The sequence below is a fragment of the Equus przewalskii genome, chromosome 1 (genome assembly GCF_037783145.1).
Source record: "Equus przewalskii isolate Varuska chromosome 1, EquPr2, whole genome shotgun sequence".
NCBI classification, from domain to species: domain Eukaryota; kingdom Metazoa; phylum Chordata; class Mammalia; order Perissodactyla; family Equidae; genus Equus; species Equus przewalskii.
In genome coordinates, this window is record NC_091831.1 from 158163653 (window position 1) to 158183233 (window position 19581).

At 42.0% G+C, this 19581-nt stretch overlaps 2 protein-coding genes, 1 long non-coding RNA gene and 2 other non-coding genes across 19 annotated transcripts in view; 1 reads left to right on the forward strand and 4 right to left on the reverse strand.

The window, feature by feature from the left end:
• SUPT16H (SPT16 homolog, facilitates chromatin remodeling subunit) overlaps positions 1–5749 on the reverse strand; it is a 38687-nt gene extending 32938 nt beyond the window's left edge. Inside the window, exon 1 of the mRNA XM_008528806.2 lies at positions 5202–5749. Coding sequence (XP_008527028.1) covers positions 5202–5267 — 66 coding nt within the window. The 5' untranslated portion in view covers positions 5268–5749. The remainder of the gene's footprint in view (positions 1–5201) is intronic.
• LOC103556619 (uncharacterized) lies at positions 5681–10631 on the forward strand. The gene is made up of 2 exons (XR_546255.2): positions 5681–5821; positions 10245–10631. It is a non-coding gene; the product is annotated as an uncharacterized lncRNA (long non-coding RNA).
• CHD8 (chromodomain helicase DNA binding protein 8) overlaps positions 6527–19581 on the reverse strand; it is a 58324-nt gene continuing 45269 nt past the window's right edge. For 6 of the 15 annotated variants that reach the window (XM_070585804.1, XM_070585854.1, XM_070585843.1 and 3 more), the window contains 17 exons: positions 19181–19377; positions 18734–18933; positions 18473–18629; positions 18294–18383; positions 17919–18022; positions 16083–16212; positions 14900–14975; positions 14399–14453; positions 14014–14221; positions 13372–13580; positions 12559–13278; positions 12190–12341; positions 11609–11911; positions 10664–10777; positions 10298–10477; positions 9781–9897; positions 6527–7504 (listed from right to left, as the gene is read on the reverse strand). In XM_070585804.1, the coding sequence (XP_070441905.1) occupies positions 6938–7504; positions 9781–9897; positions 10298–10477; positions 10664–10777; positions 11609–11911; positions 12190–12341; positions 12559–13278; positions 13372–13580; positions 14014–14221; positions 14399–14453; positions 14900–14975; positions 16083–16212; positions 17919–18022; positions 18294–18383; positions 18473–18629; positions 18734–18933; positions 19181–19377 (3579 nt within the window). In that variant the 3' untranslated portion in view covers positions 6527–6937. Of the gene's footprint in view, positions 7505–9780; positions 9898–10297; positions 10478–10663; positions 10778–11608; positions 11912–12189; positions 12342–12558; positions 13279–13371; positions 13581–14013; positions 14222–14398; positions 14454–14899; positions 14976–16082; positions 16213–17918; positions 18023–18293; positions 18384–18472; positions 18654–18733; positions 18934–19180; positions 19378–19581 lie in introns of all 15 variants that reach the window. The other 9 variants (XM_070585830.1, XM_070585822.1, XM_070585827.1 and 6 more) reach the window with 3 other exon arrangements.
• Positions 10978–11083, reverse strand: LOC139078483 (small nucleolar RNA U6-53/MBII-28). Its single transcript, XR_011531450.1, has one exon. It is a non-coding gene; the product is annotated as a small nucleolar RNA U6-53/MBII-28 (small nucleolar RNA).
• Positions 15520–15629, reverse strand: LOC139078480 (small nucleolar RNA U6-53/MBII-28). Its single transcript, XR_011531448.1, has one exon. It is a non-coding gene; the product is annotated as a small nucleolar RNA U6-53/MBII-28 (small nucleolar RNA).

A 19581-nucleotide genomic window follows, 5' to 3' on the forward strand; every position in this document is an offset into this window, starting at 1 on the left:
GAAGAAATTTTTAAAATATTAGAAGGTAGAGAAGTTGGGATAAGTGTGATGGTATAAAAAAGTTAAATGTCATGCAAATCAAAACTACACTAAGATATCACCTTACACCTGTCAGAATGGCTATAATCACCAAAACAAAAAATAACCAATGTTGGAGAGGATGTGGAGGAAAGGGAACCCTCATACACTGCTGGTGGGAATGCAAACTGGTGCAGCCACTATGGAAAACAGTATGGAGATATCTCAAAAAATTAAAAAAGAAGAAAATTAAAAATAGAAATACCATATGACCCAGCTATCCTACTGCTGGGTCTTTATGCAAAGAACTTGAAATCAACAATTCAAAGAGACTTATGCACCCCTACGCTCACTGCAGCATTATTTACAACAGCTAAGATTTGGAAGCAATCCAAGTGCCCATTGACTGATGACTGGATAAAGATGTGGTCACATACACACACACACACACACACACACACACAATGGAATACTACTTAGCCATAAAAGATAAAATCATACCATTCGAAACAACATGGATGGACCTGGAGGGCATTACATTAAGTGAAATAAGCCAGACACAGAAAGACACTGTATGATTTTACTCATACGTGGAAGATAAACTAACACATGGACAAAGAGAACGGTTTAGTGGTTACCAGAGAGGAAGGAGGTTCGGGTGAAGGGGCACATTTATATGGTGACTGACAAATAATGACGCACAAATGAAATTTCACAGTTATAAACTATTATGACCTCAATAACATTTAAAAATTTATTTTAAATTTACAATTTTCAAAAAAAGTTAAATTTCAGTCCTAATCTACCAAAGCAAGCTAATATCTAAAACTGATAAATCAAGAAATAGCAGTATACAGATATTATTCCAAAACATGAAAGAAACAAAAGAACTGAGAGTGATTGCTTCTGGGGCAGTCGAGTGTTTTCTGTTTTAAGGCTCTTAGAACTATTTGGTTTTTAAAAACCTATGTATGAATTACTTGAGTAAAAATTTTAAAGTGCAAGGTAAACAATATAGATGATAAGGAATTGGTGAAAATTGTGAAGGTAGTATCTGAATGATAAAAGCTGGGGAAATACTGTAGCAGAGAAACAACTATCTTCCTTTGAACCAAATGGGTATTGCATTAAAAGAGGAAATATTTTTGAAGTCGCTTGTTATAGCTAGGATTACCCATACAATCTATCGTTCAAACCAAGACCAATTCTGAAAATAAAAGGGTATGCCATTAATAATTACATAGGGACAATAGGTGAACATTCCAAGAAAGGCAGGACTTAGTGGTCACTCAAAGTATGCCTTTGATAGAAATTCCTGCAAACCAAGAAAACAATGCATGAAAACTTGGAAATCAAGTCACCATTGTTCACCGAGTGCCTAGACATGCCAAGCACTACACTTGGTAATAGGGATAAAAAATAAATACAAAAAAGTAGATAACTAGAATAGACTAAAAGTTAAGTAAAAATAAACAAATCCCAACCTGTCCAGACATTTACTTCCATCTAGCCCTCCTCTTTACTCAAGACCAAAGCATTATTTAAACCTTTCTCTATCTCATTTCAGAGACAAAGGAGTCATAAAAGAACTGAGATGGGTGAAAGCAACCCATTATATTGCTGAAAGTAGTATGGGAATTGCCTATATCTTAAAGAACCTTCCTAAGCCACAGAAGGTAACTGTCTAGTCTTGGAGAGCAATCCAAAACATGAAATTTGACCAGGACAAAACTGAGCAAAGAGCCAGAAAGCAGCATCAAGAGAAGCACTGACACTACAGCTTAATAGTTTTCTCCATAGGCACAAACTTTCTTTTTGGGGTTGGCTGGAGCCATGCAACACCTCAATCCTGACCGGCGGCACAGAGCCGTGTGAATGAATGCATTGGATCAGCATTCCTATTGAAAATAGCTGCTCTTCTGACATTTTACAGAACTCTCTTGGGATAAAAGGCAGATGACTGAGATCAAGGTTCACTCATAGCAGGATGTCCTAGTAGGGAGGTGTCAAATGAGTTACAGGTGTGCCTAGACTGTGTCCCTCAGCTCCCAAAGCAGCTGGGACCCTGGAATGGTGGGTAGTCTCCCCACCCTGTACTCCGTGCAGTACTTATATAACTTGGTTAAAAATAATCACAATCATGAAAAGGCTGGGAAGCCCTGAATAAGGAACCAGGAAGTATAAGAGGCTGGAGGAGAAGCCCACAGCCCACTCTTATGACCCACCAATCCTACCTGGAGTTTTCTACTGCAGAAATAGACAGTTGCTGCAAAGCCCTTGTGCTTGTAGCAGTTCTAATTTAAAAAATAAGAGGCAGGGGGCTGGCCCCATGGCCGAGTGGTTAAGTTTGCCTGCTCCGCTTCAGCGGCCCAGGGTTTCACCGGTTCAGATCCCAGGTGTGGACATGGCACTGCTCATTAGGCCATGCTGAGGTGGTGTCCCACATGCCACAACTAGAAGGACTCACAGCTAAAAAAAATATACAACTATGTACGGGGTGGGGGGGGCAGGGCTTTGGGGAAAAGCAGCAGAAAAAAAAGACTGGCAACAAATGTTAGCTCGGGTGCCAATCTTTAAAAAGAAAAAGGAAAAAAAAAAAGAGGCAGGACTGGACTAGATCCAAACATCCAAGAAGAGTCATAAAACAGTAGTAAGTTCTAGTCACTACAGAGGTCTCCTGTTTGATTTCTGACTGAGCCCATTTTCTCATCTCTAAAATGGCACTACTCACTCAAGCATAAGGTTTAATGTTTAAGACATTTCTACTCAGTTAAAAGTTTGTGACACTGCAACTATTTTTAGGACATAAGTTATGAAAATTACAGTTAAGAAATTATCTTATTTGCAATAGCCTCACAATATGTACCTAAGCCAAACTCAACTTGCAGACAGGTGAGATGAAGAGCCTCATTAGCTCCTACTCTGATAAAAAAAAAAAAAAAATTAGTATTTTTTTGGTTGTCTACAACTCTGTAATTGAAGAGAGCTGGAGTGACCACAAGCAACCACATAGTTCTGAAAGGCTTATGCTTAAGGGTATGTGAAACTAAAAAGTGGTGTGGAGCCCAAATTAGTTTTTTAGTTAATTTTTGTCGTAACAGAGATTTCTTTGAAGATGAGAGCTGACAACACAAGGCTCAGCATCTATACAGTTAACTTCAAATTATTCTCTTATTTCAAGGCCAGTTTTCTTATTAAAAAAAAGGCAAAGTGTAAAAGAAAAACATATAGCATGCACCTACATATTTCACTATCTTTTCTGCTACAGCTAGGAGGATAAGCAAACAGAACTTATCCCAAAAAACTATGATCTTTGCTTAAGCAGATCAGAAGGAAAGTACTGTAAACTGGAAAGACTGTGCCTATAGATAGATATTCTACAGGTGGGTTCTGGGGATAGTTATTAAAATTTACAACTGGAAAAAAGAAAGTTTATTCAAACGATTTTCATCATAATTAATCACACAAATGTTGCTAATGAGTATATTTTTATATTGACTTGGCTCATAACTTTATAATGCCAGCCGTCTTATCAATATCTAACATCTTCCCTTCAAATGACATCATTAAGCTAAATACGAGAGCCAAGATGAATTTTAATGATTTTTGAGAAACACAAAATAGGGGCCAATAACAACTTTAATGGATTTACAGACCGTCAAACTCGATGTTAAGTTTGCCAATCTGTCTTCTGACCTCAAATTTTTCCTAGTTTCAAGCTTTGCATTTTACCTATTGTGTAGGGGAACTCTGAGTTCTAAACTAATCTTAGCTTTCCTGAATGGTCTAGAGAGAATTAAGAATAATTTGATAAACTCTGAATCACTGGAACTAGAAACAACTTCCATATCAAAGGTGTATAATTTGGGGGTCTAGGGTTGGAAAAGAGGGCTTTTTATTACCACTGGCACACAAGTACTCATTAATCTTTGGAAAATATTGAGGCCTTTAGAAATAGTTTCTGTAACATGAGTCATGTTCATATTTAAAAATATGATGGTAAGAGAAGCTTTAAAAACACTTGGTAGAAATTAACTAATAAAAAATTTTAAAAATAAAATTTATGTTCAGCATTTGTCTAGCATAGAATCCTTAGTTTTGCCTTTCATAAAGGGGAACAATGAATTCATTTTAAATTATCTAATGCATTTAACCTCAAAAGATAAAACATGCACAGGAACCTTTAATATGAACGGCAGGGAAATGACCAATTTTAATTAGCTTGGTTTTTACTACAGGATCAACGTGAAAGGCAATTTACAATGGTGAAATGAGAATTGATCATTTTTGAAAGGTTTTATAAAGTCATTATTAGTTTTATCTTCCCTGGATGACAGAGTTCAGAGGCCAGACTTAAGCTAGACAGCTCGAAGGACTGCCCCACAGGATGCAATCAAATGTGTGAATTGATAAATTACTATCAGAAAAACAAATTTTAACTGTGTACGTTTTTCAAACAGAAAAACTGCTCAATCTTTAAAAGACTGGGAACTACAACAGCTCTTTTTCTGAGCACGTGCCCCGGATACTCTACCAAAGAGGAAAACTAATGAGGTTCTAGGCATCACATCGTTTTTTGTATTACTAATACCTGCAGGTTTTCAGCGTTAGGTTTTTGTGTTACCCACGGCAGGGCCTAGCACATGAGGCGGCTGCGCGTGAGCAATAGTTCTTTTTTTTAACTCCAGCAAAAGCTCCGCAAATGATAAACGCGAAGAGCCCCATTCACATCCTCCTAGCCCCTCCATCCGTCCTTTACGAAGAGGGATTGTAATTCTGGCGGGACCTGGGGCAGAATACTGTGGTTCTGGAAGGATAGAGCGGGTGCGTGGGTGTGTGTGAACACTGCAGGAGGAGGCAGCAAGACGTGATCACGGAGTGGGAGGGAAGGATGATCCCTCTTCTAGGGCGGGAAGCGACTACGAGAGGTGGCTGTTATGCATGACGGGGGCCAGCACGCGGGGAAGATGGTGGTGGCCGCAGGACAGGGTGATTGTGGGAGATTCCTTGTTACGGGGCAGCACTCGGGGCCGCCTGCAGTGAATGATCCTGGAGCAACGAAAGGGGCGCAACACGGAACCCGGGAATTCCCGACGGAAAGGGAAAAAAGGGCGCCGAGAAACGGGGTTATTATGGGATGGCAGAGGGGGGCTCCCTAGGGAAAATTACGGGATCTATCTCACCCGCCAATTGCTGTACAGTCTCTTCACTCGCCGGTAATAAGCGTCTTTGTCCAGAGTCACAGCCATAGCCACAGACGTCGCTCCTCCTCGGGTTCCGAGAATCACGCGAGGTCCCGGCTCCGCCACCCGCTCTCGGCCCCGGAATCCCGCACTCTCCCAGTGACCCGGAAGTATCGACCTCAAAGATGCCCTTTCCGCTTCCGGGTCCCGAAAGCGCTTGAGTTTTTTTTTTTTCCCCCTTCAATCCTCTCTCCGGAGGTTAAAGGGAGGAAAGGAAGAAAAAGACTGAGGAAATCAACAAAATGTGCAACGCAGACTCTAGATTTTCGCGGGGTTTTCTTGTCAACTTAGCAACAGCCGCACGCGAACCGACGTCATCACGTGACGCCCTCCCCCCGCCCTTACTCTCTGCCCGGCCGCGGTTTCCAGGAGCTCCGACTTTTCGCCGAGGCGGCGGCGGCTGAGCGATGCGAAGGAGGCGGGAGGCGTGACGTGCCAGCCCCGCCTCACACGGGCTGCCGCGCGCGGGCGCGACGGCCCCGCCCATCGGCAAAGGAAGGGGAAGCGGAAAGAGCGGGACTTGGCGTGCGATGGGAGTGGGAAGACTACAGCGTAACTGGGTACGTTCCCCTCCTAGAAATGGTGGGGAAGCAAATGCCTCTGCTGCTCTAGAGCTGGAAGGATTCCTGGTGCCAGGACGCTGGGTCAGAGGTTCCGCGCGGCCAGAGTTCATAGCAGGGAGAGGGAACCCACCCTCCCGATGAACGACGACTCAAGCTATGGGGGGACTTAGCCTTAGAAAGGAAGATAAAATGCCCAGGCTTCATCTGAGCGCTGGGATGGTGGGGGCAAGAGTCGTAGAAAACAAATGATTTGAGGGGCTTCACACAACCCAGTCCCCCAGGCTCAAGTCGTGACAGCGTCCTTCCAGTTAGCCAGTCCCTTGCCACAGTTCATGAAGTGACAACATTCTTACAGCTTCCCAAAAGCAGCATTATTTCACTTAATTTGAAACAAAACATACATGGTTCTTGACGAAATTGTTCCTCTGTGTCTCCTAAGAACTTGGAGTTTGAATCTGGAACAACCTTTATTCCACTATCCAGCTTAAATCATTCTCTTGCCTTTTAGCAAGCTGGACAGCTTACACTGAAATATATATATCCCTTGAATGGAGTACAGATGTTTGCCCTATTCAAGGTAACTTCACGTGAACAATAATGAACTTCAAGAAAGTGGTGTTGAAATTACCCATCATGAACATCAACTCTTAAAATTAATATTTATATTGGATTTGAGCAAATATAGAACAAGGGAAGAGTGGAAAAGGATTAACTTAAATTTATTAATGCCAAGGGGAAGGAAGGTAATAGTTCCTGACCCTCCAGCTGTATCCACAGTTCGGCCAGGAACAGGCTCTGCCAGAGGCTGGGCCAGCGCTACATAGTCTGTGGTTAATGGAGGTGTCTAGGGAGGGGTGAGCGCATCAGCTGCTCTAGTCTCCTGTCCTTCCCCAGAAATGAGGAAGTGGTCACGTATTATTTTAGGAGATCCCCTGCCCACCCAATCCTCTCAAATTTGGAAGCAATCAGGTACAAGTTTTCTCTTTCCTTTTCACCTCCTGGAGTCCTGGGTTTCCCCACATCTCCCCTGCCCCTCCCACTTTTCCATAGTCCAAGGGCCAGAGTAAATGAAAATACAGCAGCCACCCAAGCAATGGGGACCATGCTGGGGCTTCAGTCATCAGCATCTTCACTGGAGTCTGAGTTGGCTGGCATCATAGGATCATCAATGAGTGAGAAGTCCCTTTCTGAGCTATCATAGCCCTGAGATAAATCATCATCATCATCTTCATCCTCATCGTCCTCGTCCTCCTCAGGTTGCAGTGGTGGCAACCTCAAGGCAGTACCAGAGGTGGTAGTGGCTGGTGAAGAAGGGTAGCCAGTGGCTCTCAGGCCTGGATGGTGATGATGGTGATGGTGGGGGTGGGGGTGGTGGTGGTGGTGATGAAGCATGGTGCTAGAGTCTACATGAGGGGATGATGCTGCACCACCCATCACAAACGGCATAAAAGGCAAAGATGCAGAAGTGGCACTGCTGTGACCCAGAGATGACACAGACTGCAGGCCACTACTGCTGTGTTGGAAGGTATTATGCAGAGATAGGGACCCAGTGCCTCCACCCTGCATCAGGGCCATCATCTTAGAAAGGTCTGGTCGCATCCTGCGGGCCCGCTTCTTGCTGCTGTCTGGTGCAAGAGGCCCTGGCAAAACCCGGTTGAACACAGTTTCAGCATGGTGACCCTGAGAGGAAGGAACAAAAGATAGTGAAAAGAAATGAAACAGAAGTCAACAGCGTCCTAGCTTGCAAATGTTTTTTCACTGAATCTGTCTTCAGGAGGGGCAAAACAACTATAGTTAGATGAAGCTTGATGGTGATGAGGAGGAGGATATGCTGGGCATGGCTGGTTAAAGCATTCTGATGCTGAAGTTAAGATCAAGGATTTGATACTGATACTTATGTGAACCAGAGTTTTGCTTTTTTCCATGACTACATTGTATCTTTACTCTGGCCAACCATTTCACAAATGCTTACCTTTGTTAATAAGGGGCCTGAGGAGGACAGTGAAAAAATCAGTACTTGCAGAGTATACTTTACTGATGGCAGGTTGTTCACACGATCTTACCATGTGACATGCAGCACAACTCTATTGACATTTAAAATACTATCATTCATTATCACATCAAAGTGGGATAAACTCAAGACAGACAGGTCAGATTAAAACTTCTGGATGTTTAGAACACCAAAAAGTTTGGGGAAGATCCCCAATAAATTTAATAAAATAAGTTTTTTTCACATTGGTAAAAGACAAATATCTGCTGAATTTTAAATTGCTTCTTCTAGACGTTCTGACTGTAAATTTTGGTTAAGTTCACTGAAGCTGGAACTTATTACTTTTAGTGTCTCTGCTTTGCTAGACCTACGAACAATACTGGGTAAACTGGCATCAAACTCAGGCAATTGGTATCTGTGTCTCTGGATTCTCTGTGTCTCTCTCCCAATCTAAGCCTAACATCTGACTTGGGAATATACCTTTCTGACTTGAAAAAACAAACATCTCAATACTCTATTTGTGTAGACTTTTAAAATGTAACAATACCAGCACCTAAACTCCTGCAGGTCCCTGTGATAATGCAGTGCTAGATATGCCATTAATTCTGCATTAAGAATTCTGTGCCAGTCGCATTATGATTTTCTGTCATTTCCTATGATCTTTTTTCTTAGAGTTATCAACTGACTATAAACAAGTAGCAAAAGTACTTGAAGTAAAAATAGGTAATACTAGAAGAAGAGCCTTTTTTACAGGCTGCTCTAGTAATGTTAAATTCAAGACAGAGACAGTACCAGCCTTCTAGCCAACAGCCTCCCATATCAACCACTCTGCTTATTACACTCTTGCTCCCATGGAGGCTAACAGGGAAAATTAAAATATTCTGCTTGGGTTGGCCTGGTGGTGTAGTGGTTAAGTTCGTACATTCCGCTTTGGTGGCCCACGGTTTGCAGGTTTGGATCCTGGGCACAGACCCCACACACTTCTCGTCAACCTATGCTGTGGCAGCGTCCCACGTAAAACAGAGGAAGATTGCTCAGGGACAAGCTTCCTCAGGCAAAAAAGAGAAAGACTGGCAGTGGATGTTAGCTCAGGGCCAATCTTCCTCACCAAAGAAAAAAAAATCTTTTATAGTAACAATATTTATATAAAACCGCTTTTCACCAAAATAAAAATAAGCCTCATAAATTCACCTTACAAATAAATATATATTATGTGCAAGATAATGTTCTCCTCAGAATACAAAAGTGCTAATCCATTTTAAATGACTGCTTACCAAACCAAACCATGATTCACATATGTTTAAAAAACACAACCACTGCCCAAAGTAAGGCAAATATAGCTAAGAGAAACTTTTGCAGTTATAGTTTGGTGGAAAGGATTATGAGTACTTAATCCACCAAATGGTCCATCACCATGATAAAAGCATATTGAAAATAATGGAATAACCTAATCAGGAAAATTATTATAAACTATGAAACATGGTTTCCTGTCCTTTTTCCATTAATGGTATATTAATAGTGATTCTCAACCTCTTACATGTTGGGGAATGCCATGACTGTTTTTCTTACTAGGCCCCGAAATCACTTCTAAAATACATAGAATCATAAAACTTTTAAGAGACTATCTGCTCCAAAACCCTCACTTTTCAGGATGTGCAAACTGAAAAGGTTAAAGGATTTTCCAAAAATCCCTTAGTAGAAGAGAAAGATAAGGCCTTGAATGTTCTAATTTTTATATTTTAGTAAAGTGCTTAGGTGCTAAAGTTAGTTTTTAGAATTTTATGCTTTTCTACAGAAGACGATGCCACAGGGCTGTAACAATACTAATAAAAATACTCTAGTAATATTGGTGAACTGAAGATAAATTTTCTCAAACATACATTGGAAAAAAGATAAATAACATTAAATAATGAGTTCTAAAGTCACATCTAGCGTGTGAACATAGTAATGCCTCAGTCTCACTCACCTTTTTTCCATTCCTAGAGTTAGCTGTCTGTACTGGTTCCATTCCCAAACAGTTTAATTCTGCTTTATTATTTTTTTTACATCTCTGCCACTTCTGTTTTCTACGATCCTCCATATACTGCAATAGAAGAGTATTGGTTATTCCAGAGGAATAAAGATCTCTGGAGTAGTAATTAAGGTACTAGTGTATAGTTTGACAATAAATGCTTATTGCATGGATAAATAAAGGATTGGTCCTAGTGGAAAAATGCCATTAAGTGGATCTCTCCCCCCCAAAAAAATCAAGTGGTTATATAATGGTTGAATAACAAATATTTGCCTAGCATTTAGTTTAACAAGTACTTTAATATTATTTTATTTTGATCTTCACAACTCTATGAGGTAGGAAGACTGGGTATTATTACTCCTATTTTGCAGGTGCAGAAACAATGATATAATATGGCATGCTTCCTCCATCTCTTACAGCTTAAATACCAAGAGAATGACTTTAAATCTTGCTGGATGGAACTGCCACTCACCGCTAGAAATCGGGGATCGACAGCGAACTCTGGATGACCCTGTAACCACATCTCCAGTTCAGCCCGGCGAGGGGCATCCTCACCCACCAGCAAAGTACCATCCACCTTATTGATGACGGGGATCCGGGTCTCCAGGTCCACATCAAGGTGATTAGGCTCTTCCATGCACTCCACCTCCAGCTGCAAACCCAGAATCCACCCCCATGAGCACATACTGTTCTTTGGGCAGGAAGGGAGGGGGAGCAGAGCCAATGGTAGCCATAAAATAACCCTAGTATCTTCTAGTCCCTCAATCCCCTTCATCAATTACTAGGAATAAAAAGATCTTATCCAATCATCATGTTAAAGACTTTCTCTACCACTCACCTCGACTAGCTTCTTTCTGTTCCCCTTCTTCTTATGAAACAGAGGATGTCCATCTCCCATTACTCCATTAGCCATCAGCTTGTGCTTCTGGAATGTTAACTTCAATCCTTCCTCCTAGGAAGACAACCCACCCACCCAAGACGTCACATGGCACATGTTTTTAAAGTAAAGACTAAGCTTTGAGGGACTTGAGGTAAGGGTCATCCTCTGGCTCAATGGTGAAAAGGAAGGCCAGCTGACTAAAGGGTAGAAATTAGAAATATAACGAAACTTTGATACTTCTTCCTTAGAAAGACTTCATTTCTTGACCTATTGCCCCTCAGGTAGATTTAAGAGAAGCAGAATTTATCTCAACACCCAGTGCAAGGTAAAACACCTCTCCTGATATCTCAGTATTAGCATGGCAACTCATCACAGGGGCAAAATCCTGATATTCCTGTCACATGCTAATTTAAGCAATTTTTCTTGTTACTTAATGACCAGCTAATAGGGTTCAACAGGGAAGAGGATCAGGAAAAGTAAAATTTTCCATCTATAAAGTAAATAACACTTGATTTAATTTCAGTAGGAATGAGTCCTTTTTATTTTTAACTTAATAAGGCCCATAATACTTAGGTGTCATTTTAACAGCTTTCCCACAATTTGAATTCAATTTTTAAAAACTAGGTTTCTACGATCTAGAAACAAGTCACCCAGAAAACACCTGTGTCAATTAAATTTCTTTCAAAAATATAGTTTCTTTTAATCTAGTCCTCAGGAGATACAAATCAAGATCCTTCTCTTTACTGTAATAACTTTTCCTAAGTGGATCTTTGTGAGCTCTGACTTTCTCCTCTCATTTTTAAAGTTAGCTAACCAAATGAGTTCAGTATCCTGTTAGTGAAACTAGTTAGCAAGAACTACAGCTTCCTTCCCCACTTCCCAGTGCCTAAATGCTGAGCTTACATCTTTGATCTGAACCGTAAACTCCTTCTCATCCATGCCACGGCGAAGTTTGGTGAACTGAGCTGCTGCTGTGGTGACTGCAGACACTTCCTCCTCTGCCATGGAAGCTGCACTGCTGCTTCGTGGTGTGGGGACTGGAGAGTCACCATATTCTCCTGGAGTCAATGACGGACTGTCTAGCAAGTGGTTGCCTGGCCCCAAAATTCCTCCTGTTAGCATTTCCTGGCTCCGGCGGCTAGAAGGCCACTTCCCTGAGAGTATAGCCTGGCAGACGAGGTCAATACGGTTTATCAGGACACGATCCTAAGTAAGGAAAAAGAAATCAATACTGGTTTTAGGGCCAGAGTACTAGCTATGTGATCCTGTGACAAACAACAGTGCTATCATCATCAGGATGGGTAAAACTTATAAGGCAGAAAGGAGAGAGGTAATACTATCAGATTCCTAAGTCAACTGGGAAGAGTTTCACGAGAAAACACGTAGCACTAAACACAAAGAAAACCAGAACCACCTGTTCCTTGTTCCCTGCATATGTTACACTGTATTTCTCAACTCTACATGTCCAGGAATGAGGCTGTTACCTTGGGCCACTCAGAGGCTCTTTGTCTTTCTTGTAGCAGCAGAAGCTCAGGGGTCATTTGTTCTCCATCTTCATTTGGGAATCCATCTTGGGACATAGTGAGGGACAGGAGACTCTCTTCATCATAGAGCTTTGAGTGGGACCGGTCAGCAGCTGGAGATTATATGAAATGTGTGATCAAAGATAGAAGAACAAAGTTAGATAGGAATGGCATTAATGGGCTTTAAATAAAGACCCAAAGAATAACAGAACTCTCAACATTCTATCAAATCAAAATCAGAATCTCTCTCAGAGGATGCATTTAGAAAAGAGAAAGAGCAGAGAGGGGGGAAATGGGGGAGAGGGCCACCAGCCTGTCACATGCACTCACTTAGCTTCTCTTCCTTCTCGTCCTCACTCTCATCAGTGCTGGAGCTGGAGCTGGATGAGGATGAGGAAGAAGAGGATGATGGTGACAGCTTGCTCAAGTCCAGCTCAGAGTCTGAATCATCCTCATCCTCCAGTTTGACTGGTGGAACACTCCGGGAAACCAGAGGGGTAGTATCAGAGGGGGCTACTCGCATCTCATAGTCTTGTGGGGTTGGTCGGCTCCTGGCCACCACCTCATGCTCTAGCTTTAAAGTCAGACTCTCCAGACTGGGGACCTGGGCAGCTGTCTCCTCGGGTGGCTTTTCAACAGGAGCATCTGGGCGCAGGGGCAGTGGTGAGGCAGTGCGCGAGGTATACTGCTGGTGTAGCAGTGGAGTAGAGCAGCGTGACAGGGATGGAGCTGGTGCTCCTGCCTGATGGTTCTGCATATAATTCATACGGGCAGCCAGAAAAGAGAAGTCTGGGTCCTGCATGATGTTGCAGTCTGTTTGGCTCACCCCATGGCGGGCTGCCCCTCGTAGAAGCTCCCCATCATGCCGAACGGGCTCCCACCATTTGGGCAATTCAGGACCTGGAGGCTGGCATAATGCCAGCCGATCTTCCAAAAGAGGGTGACATAAAACTTGTTCCCGTAAGCGCCGAAGCAATTCGATACGGTAGAGAGTCCGTGAGGCCCTCTCCTCAGTGATAGGCTCAATGAACAGATTAGGGTCCGGGGGCTCTGCAAGAGATAGGAGTGGAAGGAGAAATGAACCAAGAGTTGGTTCTGTCACCAGCCATTCCTACCCAACCAAGATTCTCCAGTCTTGCTTACCATCTCCAGCTGCTGGGGGAAGGCGGCACACTTGGCGGCACATGGCCACAAAGCCATGGAAGTACTTGGTAAGGCTTTCATCTGTTTTTTTGTCTAGTCGGGCAAAAGTGCGGAAGCGATCCCAGTGGAACTGCATGGTATCAGGGTCATACTCCACACCAAAGGTAGACACTACTCGATAGAAATCAGTTTGTTCACGCCTTGTCCATCTACAAAGGGAAGAGGAAACAGGCAACAGTGATCAAAAGAACACAGAGAAACTGCTTACTACTTAGTGTAGCTTTATTTGAATACACAAAAATTGAAAGTAGGGGCAAAAAAAAAAAGGACCAGAAGACAGCAGAAGAGGTAGTAACAGGTACTGTATAATGTGTAAGAATTTAAGAATTAGCAAGCTAAGGGGAAAAAATGACGCAAGCAAACAACTTAACGAGAATGGCTACATAGAAGACTTTTCTGGGATTTATGATTATGCACACAAATGAGGTTTTATATCGTAGAGGTGTAACAATTAAAGGCAAAAAAGATGGTCCCACTGTAGGGAATTCCAAATAAATCCTTCCTAAGATGCTTTTCAGATAGAGCCCATACATAGTTCAAGACAAACTGACAGCTCAGCCCAAATTCTCAGCCATATTTTACCGTTGCTGTTTCTCCCGCCGTGCAATTTCTTTTAGCTTGAAGGCTGCCTCACAGCGCCGCCTTCTCCGGTCCCCACGTTCCGCAGCCTCTATCTTCATCTGTTCTCTCTTGTAGCTGCGCTGATAGGCCGTTACTAGGCGCCGAAGCCTAGCTGTCAGAGCAGAGCCTGGAGGCCAGAATACATGGCCTGGCTGTTGGGTCACCTGGGCTGTAGGAAGCAAAGTAGAATGAACAGAAGTACAGGAAAGGTGGCAGAGAAAATACTGGCATTTCAACCCACCCAAAGGTAAAGCTCTTAGAAATCCCAGGATAGGATAAAATTCAGTCAGTAATTCCCCAACCCCCCACCCCACACAAAATTGTACCAGTTGACCTAGAAGTTTACCTTCATCTCCATCAATCACTGAGATCTCCTCATCCATCATCATCAAGGGATCACCCTAGAGAAGGAGATCCACCCCACAGGATGGAGGGGGGAGGGAAAGGGGGGAAGTTGGCACTCTGAAATCACTTTCTTGTGTGTGTCCTTCTATGGCACCAAGGGATCAAGAAAAATTTCTAATCAAAGGAACCCTCACAAAAAACCGGAAGCAACCAACTGAAAGATTACGAAAGTAGAACCTGAAACATCTGTTCTTATTAATGGCTTGAAGATAATGGGACTCAGGAATTTAGCAGTCAAATAATATATACTTCAATGTTCAGCTTGGGTCCCACCTCCTCCACAAAGCCATCCCTGATCTCCCTCTTTCCATTAATACTTTATATTTTCAAATGTGATTACTTTCCATTTTGTATTATCAATATACTTCAGGATTCAGGGAATTGGAGGATACTTAACTATTTAGAAATAGAGAAAAGCTAGACTCAAATGAGAATTTCTTACCTCATCATCTTGGTCCTTTGGGGGACCCTGGAGTGGTTTATATTCAGGATCTTCACAATCCTTATCAAAGTCAACCCTAAAATTATCCAGAAGCATGAGAAAATGTTAACAATATATCTTCTTGCACTAAGAGGAACCTAGGATGAAGACCTGGCCAAACATACAAGCCAGCATGGGAGACAGTCTTTTCTTTCTTGCCTGAAGGGATGGCAGGCCAGGTGCTAAGCTTTGAGTAAATTAGGTACAGCATTCAACAGAAAGAAGAACAGGGAGAAACTGACAAAGTACCATCTAAACTGCTTGCATTTGAAATGAAACCCTTTGACCAGCACACTTCCTTTCTCTTGACAGCCCTTTCCATTGTTTAATGTATTCTCTCCATCATTCCCAACTATGTACTTTTATTATTTCATTTGAATGGTCCATGCTTCCTTGTTTATTTTTACTACTTTGCTCTACTGAGCAAAGGGTGACATAATAAATGATTTGCAATGAATAAACAACCCAATTTCCTTTGAGGGTCCTACACTAAGCAAACTGAAGTTGTGATCATCAAAGAGAAATCTCTCAAAGGTGAAGGGGTGGGTGGGTATTCACGAACTAAGCCAACTATTTCACATGCCTCTCAGGTCTCCACGTGAGAAGTTTTGTTAAACTCACTGGCACCCAAACCAGGGCAATGCTGCCCTACCTGGTGGCTCAGTATTAGCATGGCAACTCATCATTGAGGCATGTATCCAGACAGAGTAAATGCCTTTATGTGTCAGTCACCACTGGGAGATGATAACCAGGGTTAAAATTTCCTGAGGCTTCACCATATAAATGGCACAGGAGAGATGCATGGCTAATATCTTTCAAGAGAATCAGTTATCCTCTCAGCTACTGTGACTGTACAGAAAAGCGGTGCAAAGAAAACTGAATAAATCAAATAAGCCATTTGGGAGTAACATTAATTTATACACTTAATTGCATCTTATGACATTGTGTGGCTTTAGGACAGTGTATATAGTCCTTTTTGCTGGTCCCACTCTTTGTTAAGAATTTATCATTCATGAGTACAACCACCATTAAGAATCTCAATGTGTCAGTCAAGGCTAGAGTTACGCTATGCCTTAGCACAAGCACCTAACAGACTTCATAGGGAGCACTCAGAGCTTTAAGAGAACTAAACACCCATGCTTACCCTTCCACTATGTCAGAGAAATTATCCAAAACTCGATGTTCTGCTGCAATAGCCTTGTCATCTGGTCGGCCAGCCTTTTCCAGGAAGCATAAGGCTGGGTCTGCCCTCATAGTATTATATTTCTCATAGCCTAGAAGAAAATGGGCCGTAAGTTGAAGAACATCAGAGATTCACTTTAACTTTATGCTTACTTCATATGCTGCTGGAATAATCAGAATATGTGGGCTACTCATTTTGCTCATAATGCAAAATATGGTTAAAATGTTAACTTGGACAGCTGTCGGGTTATATTACTATATTTAACATTTCAATACCAATTTAGAGTCATAGTTTTGTCACTAGTTATTGAAGATAGGAATTTAATCAGAGTTTATATAAAATGGTGATAGATATACATAGCCATTTAACTGGTGACCTTTCTATTATCATTCTTCTTTTTTTTTTTGAGGAAGATTAGCTCTGAGTGAACAGCTGCCACCAATCCTCCTCTTTTTCCTGAGGAAGACTGGCCTTGAGCTAACATCCGTGTCCATCTTCCTCTACTTTATATGTGGGACGCCTACACATGGCTTGACAAGCAGGATGTAGGTCCACTCCTGGGATCTGAACCGGCAAACCCTGGGCCGCTGAAGCAGAACATGCAAACTTAACCACTGCGCCACCAGGCTGGCCCCTCTATTATCAATCTTACTACATAGATGAGAAAACTAAAAAAGTCAAACAATTTAGCGCTAGATCACACATTTTCAAATGAAGGATAAGAAACTTGTACCTACAAACAGGCACTCTGAATGTTTGATGAACAGTAGGTGAATGAATGAATAAACACACTTCAGGATGTTTGGACTCTTCTAAACCTCTGATTCTCACACGTAAATCTAACACTACAAATGCTCACAGTCTTTTTTTTTTTTTTAAAGTGTTTTTGTTTTTTTCTTTTTCTTCTCCCCAAAGCCCCACAGTATATAGTTGTATATTCTAGTTGTGAGTGCCTCTGGTTGGTCTATGTGGGACACCGCCTCAGCATGGCCTGATGAGCAGTGCCATACCTGCACCCGGGATCTGAACCAGTGAAACCCTAGCCACTGAAGCAGAGCACGGGAACTTAACCACTTGGCCACGGGGCTCACCCCTCATTTCTTAAGTTTAATGAAAACTTCTCAAAAGTATGTGGATTAGGTGTCATTACTTTTCTTTTATAAAAGTAAACAAAAAAAGTATTTTAAAAAAAGAAATGATGTTCCAATTCAGTAAGTCACTGGGCTGGAAGTTAGCACTCACTGCTTCTAATGCCTGACACTTGCTATTAGGCAAGACTGAGTAGAGTATTCTCCCTTTATATACTCTATTTTTGTTTGACTCAAACACTGTTGTTTACACCTACATCAGAGTAACTGCCGAACATTTAGACAAATGGGATGTTATACAAGTAGAACACTTTCAGCAAGCCACAGGAGAGTCATACGAACTAAGTGTGGTTATTATTAACGAACTAAGTGTGGTTATTATTAACAAGAGTGGGCATATACTGTCTCCCCTAATTTGTGTAACCTTAACTTAGATGCCACGCCATACAGATTGGATACAATGTTTAGAGAACAGATGGGAGACTCCCTACCTTGAGATTTAACTATCCATCTGGTCTTTCTTGAACATCTATTTATAGGAACTAATTGCTCTGCTCTGGATATTTAAGAACTAGTTTCTCATTCAAACATAAGTTTACTGAAGATCAATCAGAGAACTCAGTTATTAGTCATGAGCATTTTGCTAAATGTTCCATCTGTGGGCATAAATCTACAATAGGAAAGGAACAGACTAAGAGAAGGTACCTACCATGCTTAAAGACTCCAATGAGCAGGGACTTGTCAGCCTCACTGTCCCACCATGTTGTTGGAACCTCCAGCTGATCCACTACTGGGAACCATATGTCAATCTCACTAAAGGTATAAGAGGGCAGAGTCAGCCCAGCAATGCAGGAAATTAAAATGATAATCCTTGGAAAGATTATTACAGGTATCTTCTTTTATACATTTATTTAAATGCTCATGCATCTGCCTATTTTCTTCCACTGGTATCAAGTATAGGATTAAAGACCTGATATATAGATTTTAATTATCAGGTATCCCAAAGACGGTATAGAATGGAATGAGTAAACCCAGCTTTTCTGGGATAAGGCAGGGCATAAAGAAAAATATAGCAGAACTTTACCTGGCAATGGCACCCCCTAACACCTTCTCTGCCTGGTCTCCAATAACCTCCTGCCTCAGATAGTATAGCATCCGTACCCGCAACAGCACCCTAGAAGGGAGAGAAAAGAGCTAGCTCAATGGTGGCGTAGAACTTCTGAGGTAGAAAATGCTTTAGTCTTTGCTAAATTCCATCCTTACTTGTTACACTGATGTTTCAAGTGCTTCTTATAACTCTCATCTTGGAACAGAGTATCTGGGTTATATTTCCGGATCCAATCTGCCTTATGGATATCAAAAGTGCTTTGTGACTTTACTTTTTTCCCCTTGCGTCCACGGGGCACAGGGATAGACAGACCTGGGAAAGGGGAGACATTGAAGACTTGGATTGAGAAAAACCCTTGGACCTGAAAAGGATTAGGTAACCTACAGAAAGATGAAAAGTAAAGAGTTGATAATTACCTGAATGATTCTGCAATTCTTTTGTCTTGCCATTTTCAGCAGGGCTAATCAAGTCCCAAATGAAGCCTTTGATATTCTCATCCCCACGATAGTGCAGAAGACAGTACACGAGGATGGCCCGGCAAATTGTCTCCACATCTCGTTCAGTCATACGTCGCTTGAAGCGTCCATGAGACAAGATATCTCGCCACCGTCCCCAACTAGAAAAACAGAAAAGGGAATTATATTAATATTTTCTCGAGGACTCTAATCAATGATATCGCCCAGTCTCCCAGAATCACACCTCCCAAAAGGTGGAAGACAAAAAGATCTTGGGAAAACATGGTAACAGAATAAATAAAGTATTTCCATTATCCCCTCTTCGGTCATAGCTTCCAATTTGAAAGGCAAACAAGATGTCTATCAGGATGGAGATGCACTACCTCTGATGGCAAGGTGGGTTCTTACCCATATACCAAGAGATGCTTTTCCACTCGAAAGCAGTCAGTGCGCCCATAGGTATGATGACGGTCATGTCGGCGAGAGCGTGGTCGCTCATCATCTTCACTTTCCAAATCAGAGAATTCCACTAGGTCATCATCTTTCAGAGTGCTGAAGTGGCGGGTCTGTTTTCGTACTCTAGGTGTGTCAATCACCAAGTTATTCTATGCAGAGAACAGAAGTAACTCTCTTCATGATACGATCATGGGAAAGGAATTAAGACAATCCTGGATTGAAATAGCCTTGGACATAACATGTGTAAATACTCGAGATTTTTTTAGGGCATGCAAAATAATCTACAGGGACTGAGGAAGCAAAATTAAGTGGAGGATGTCTAAGTAGTTTTCTGGGGCTGCTTATATAGAAAG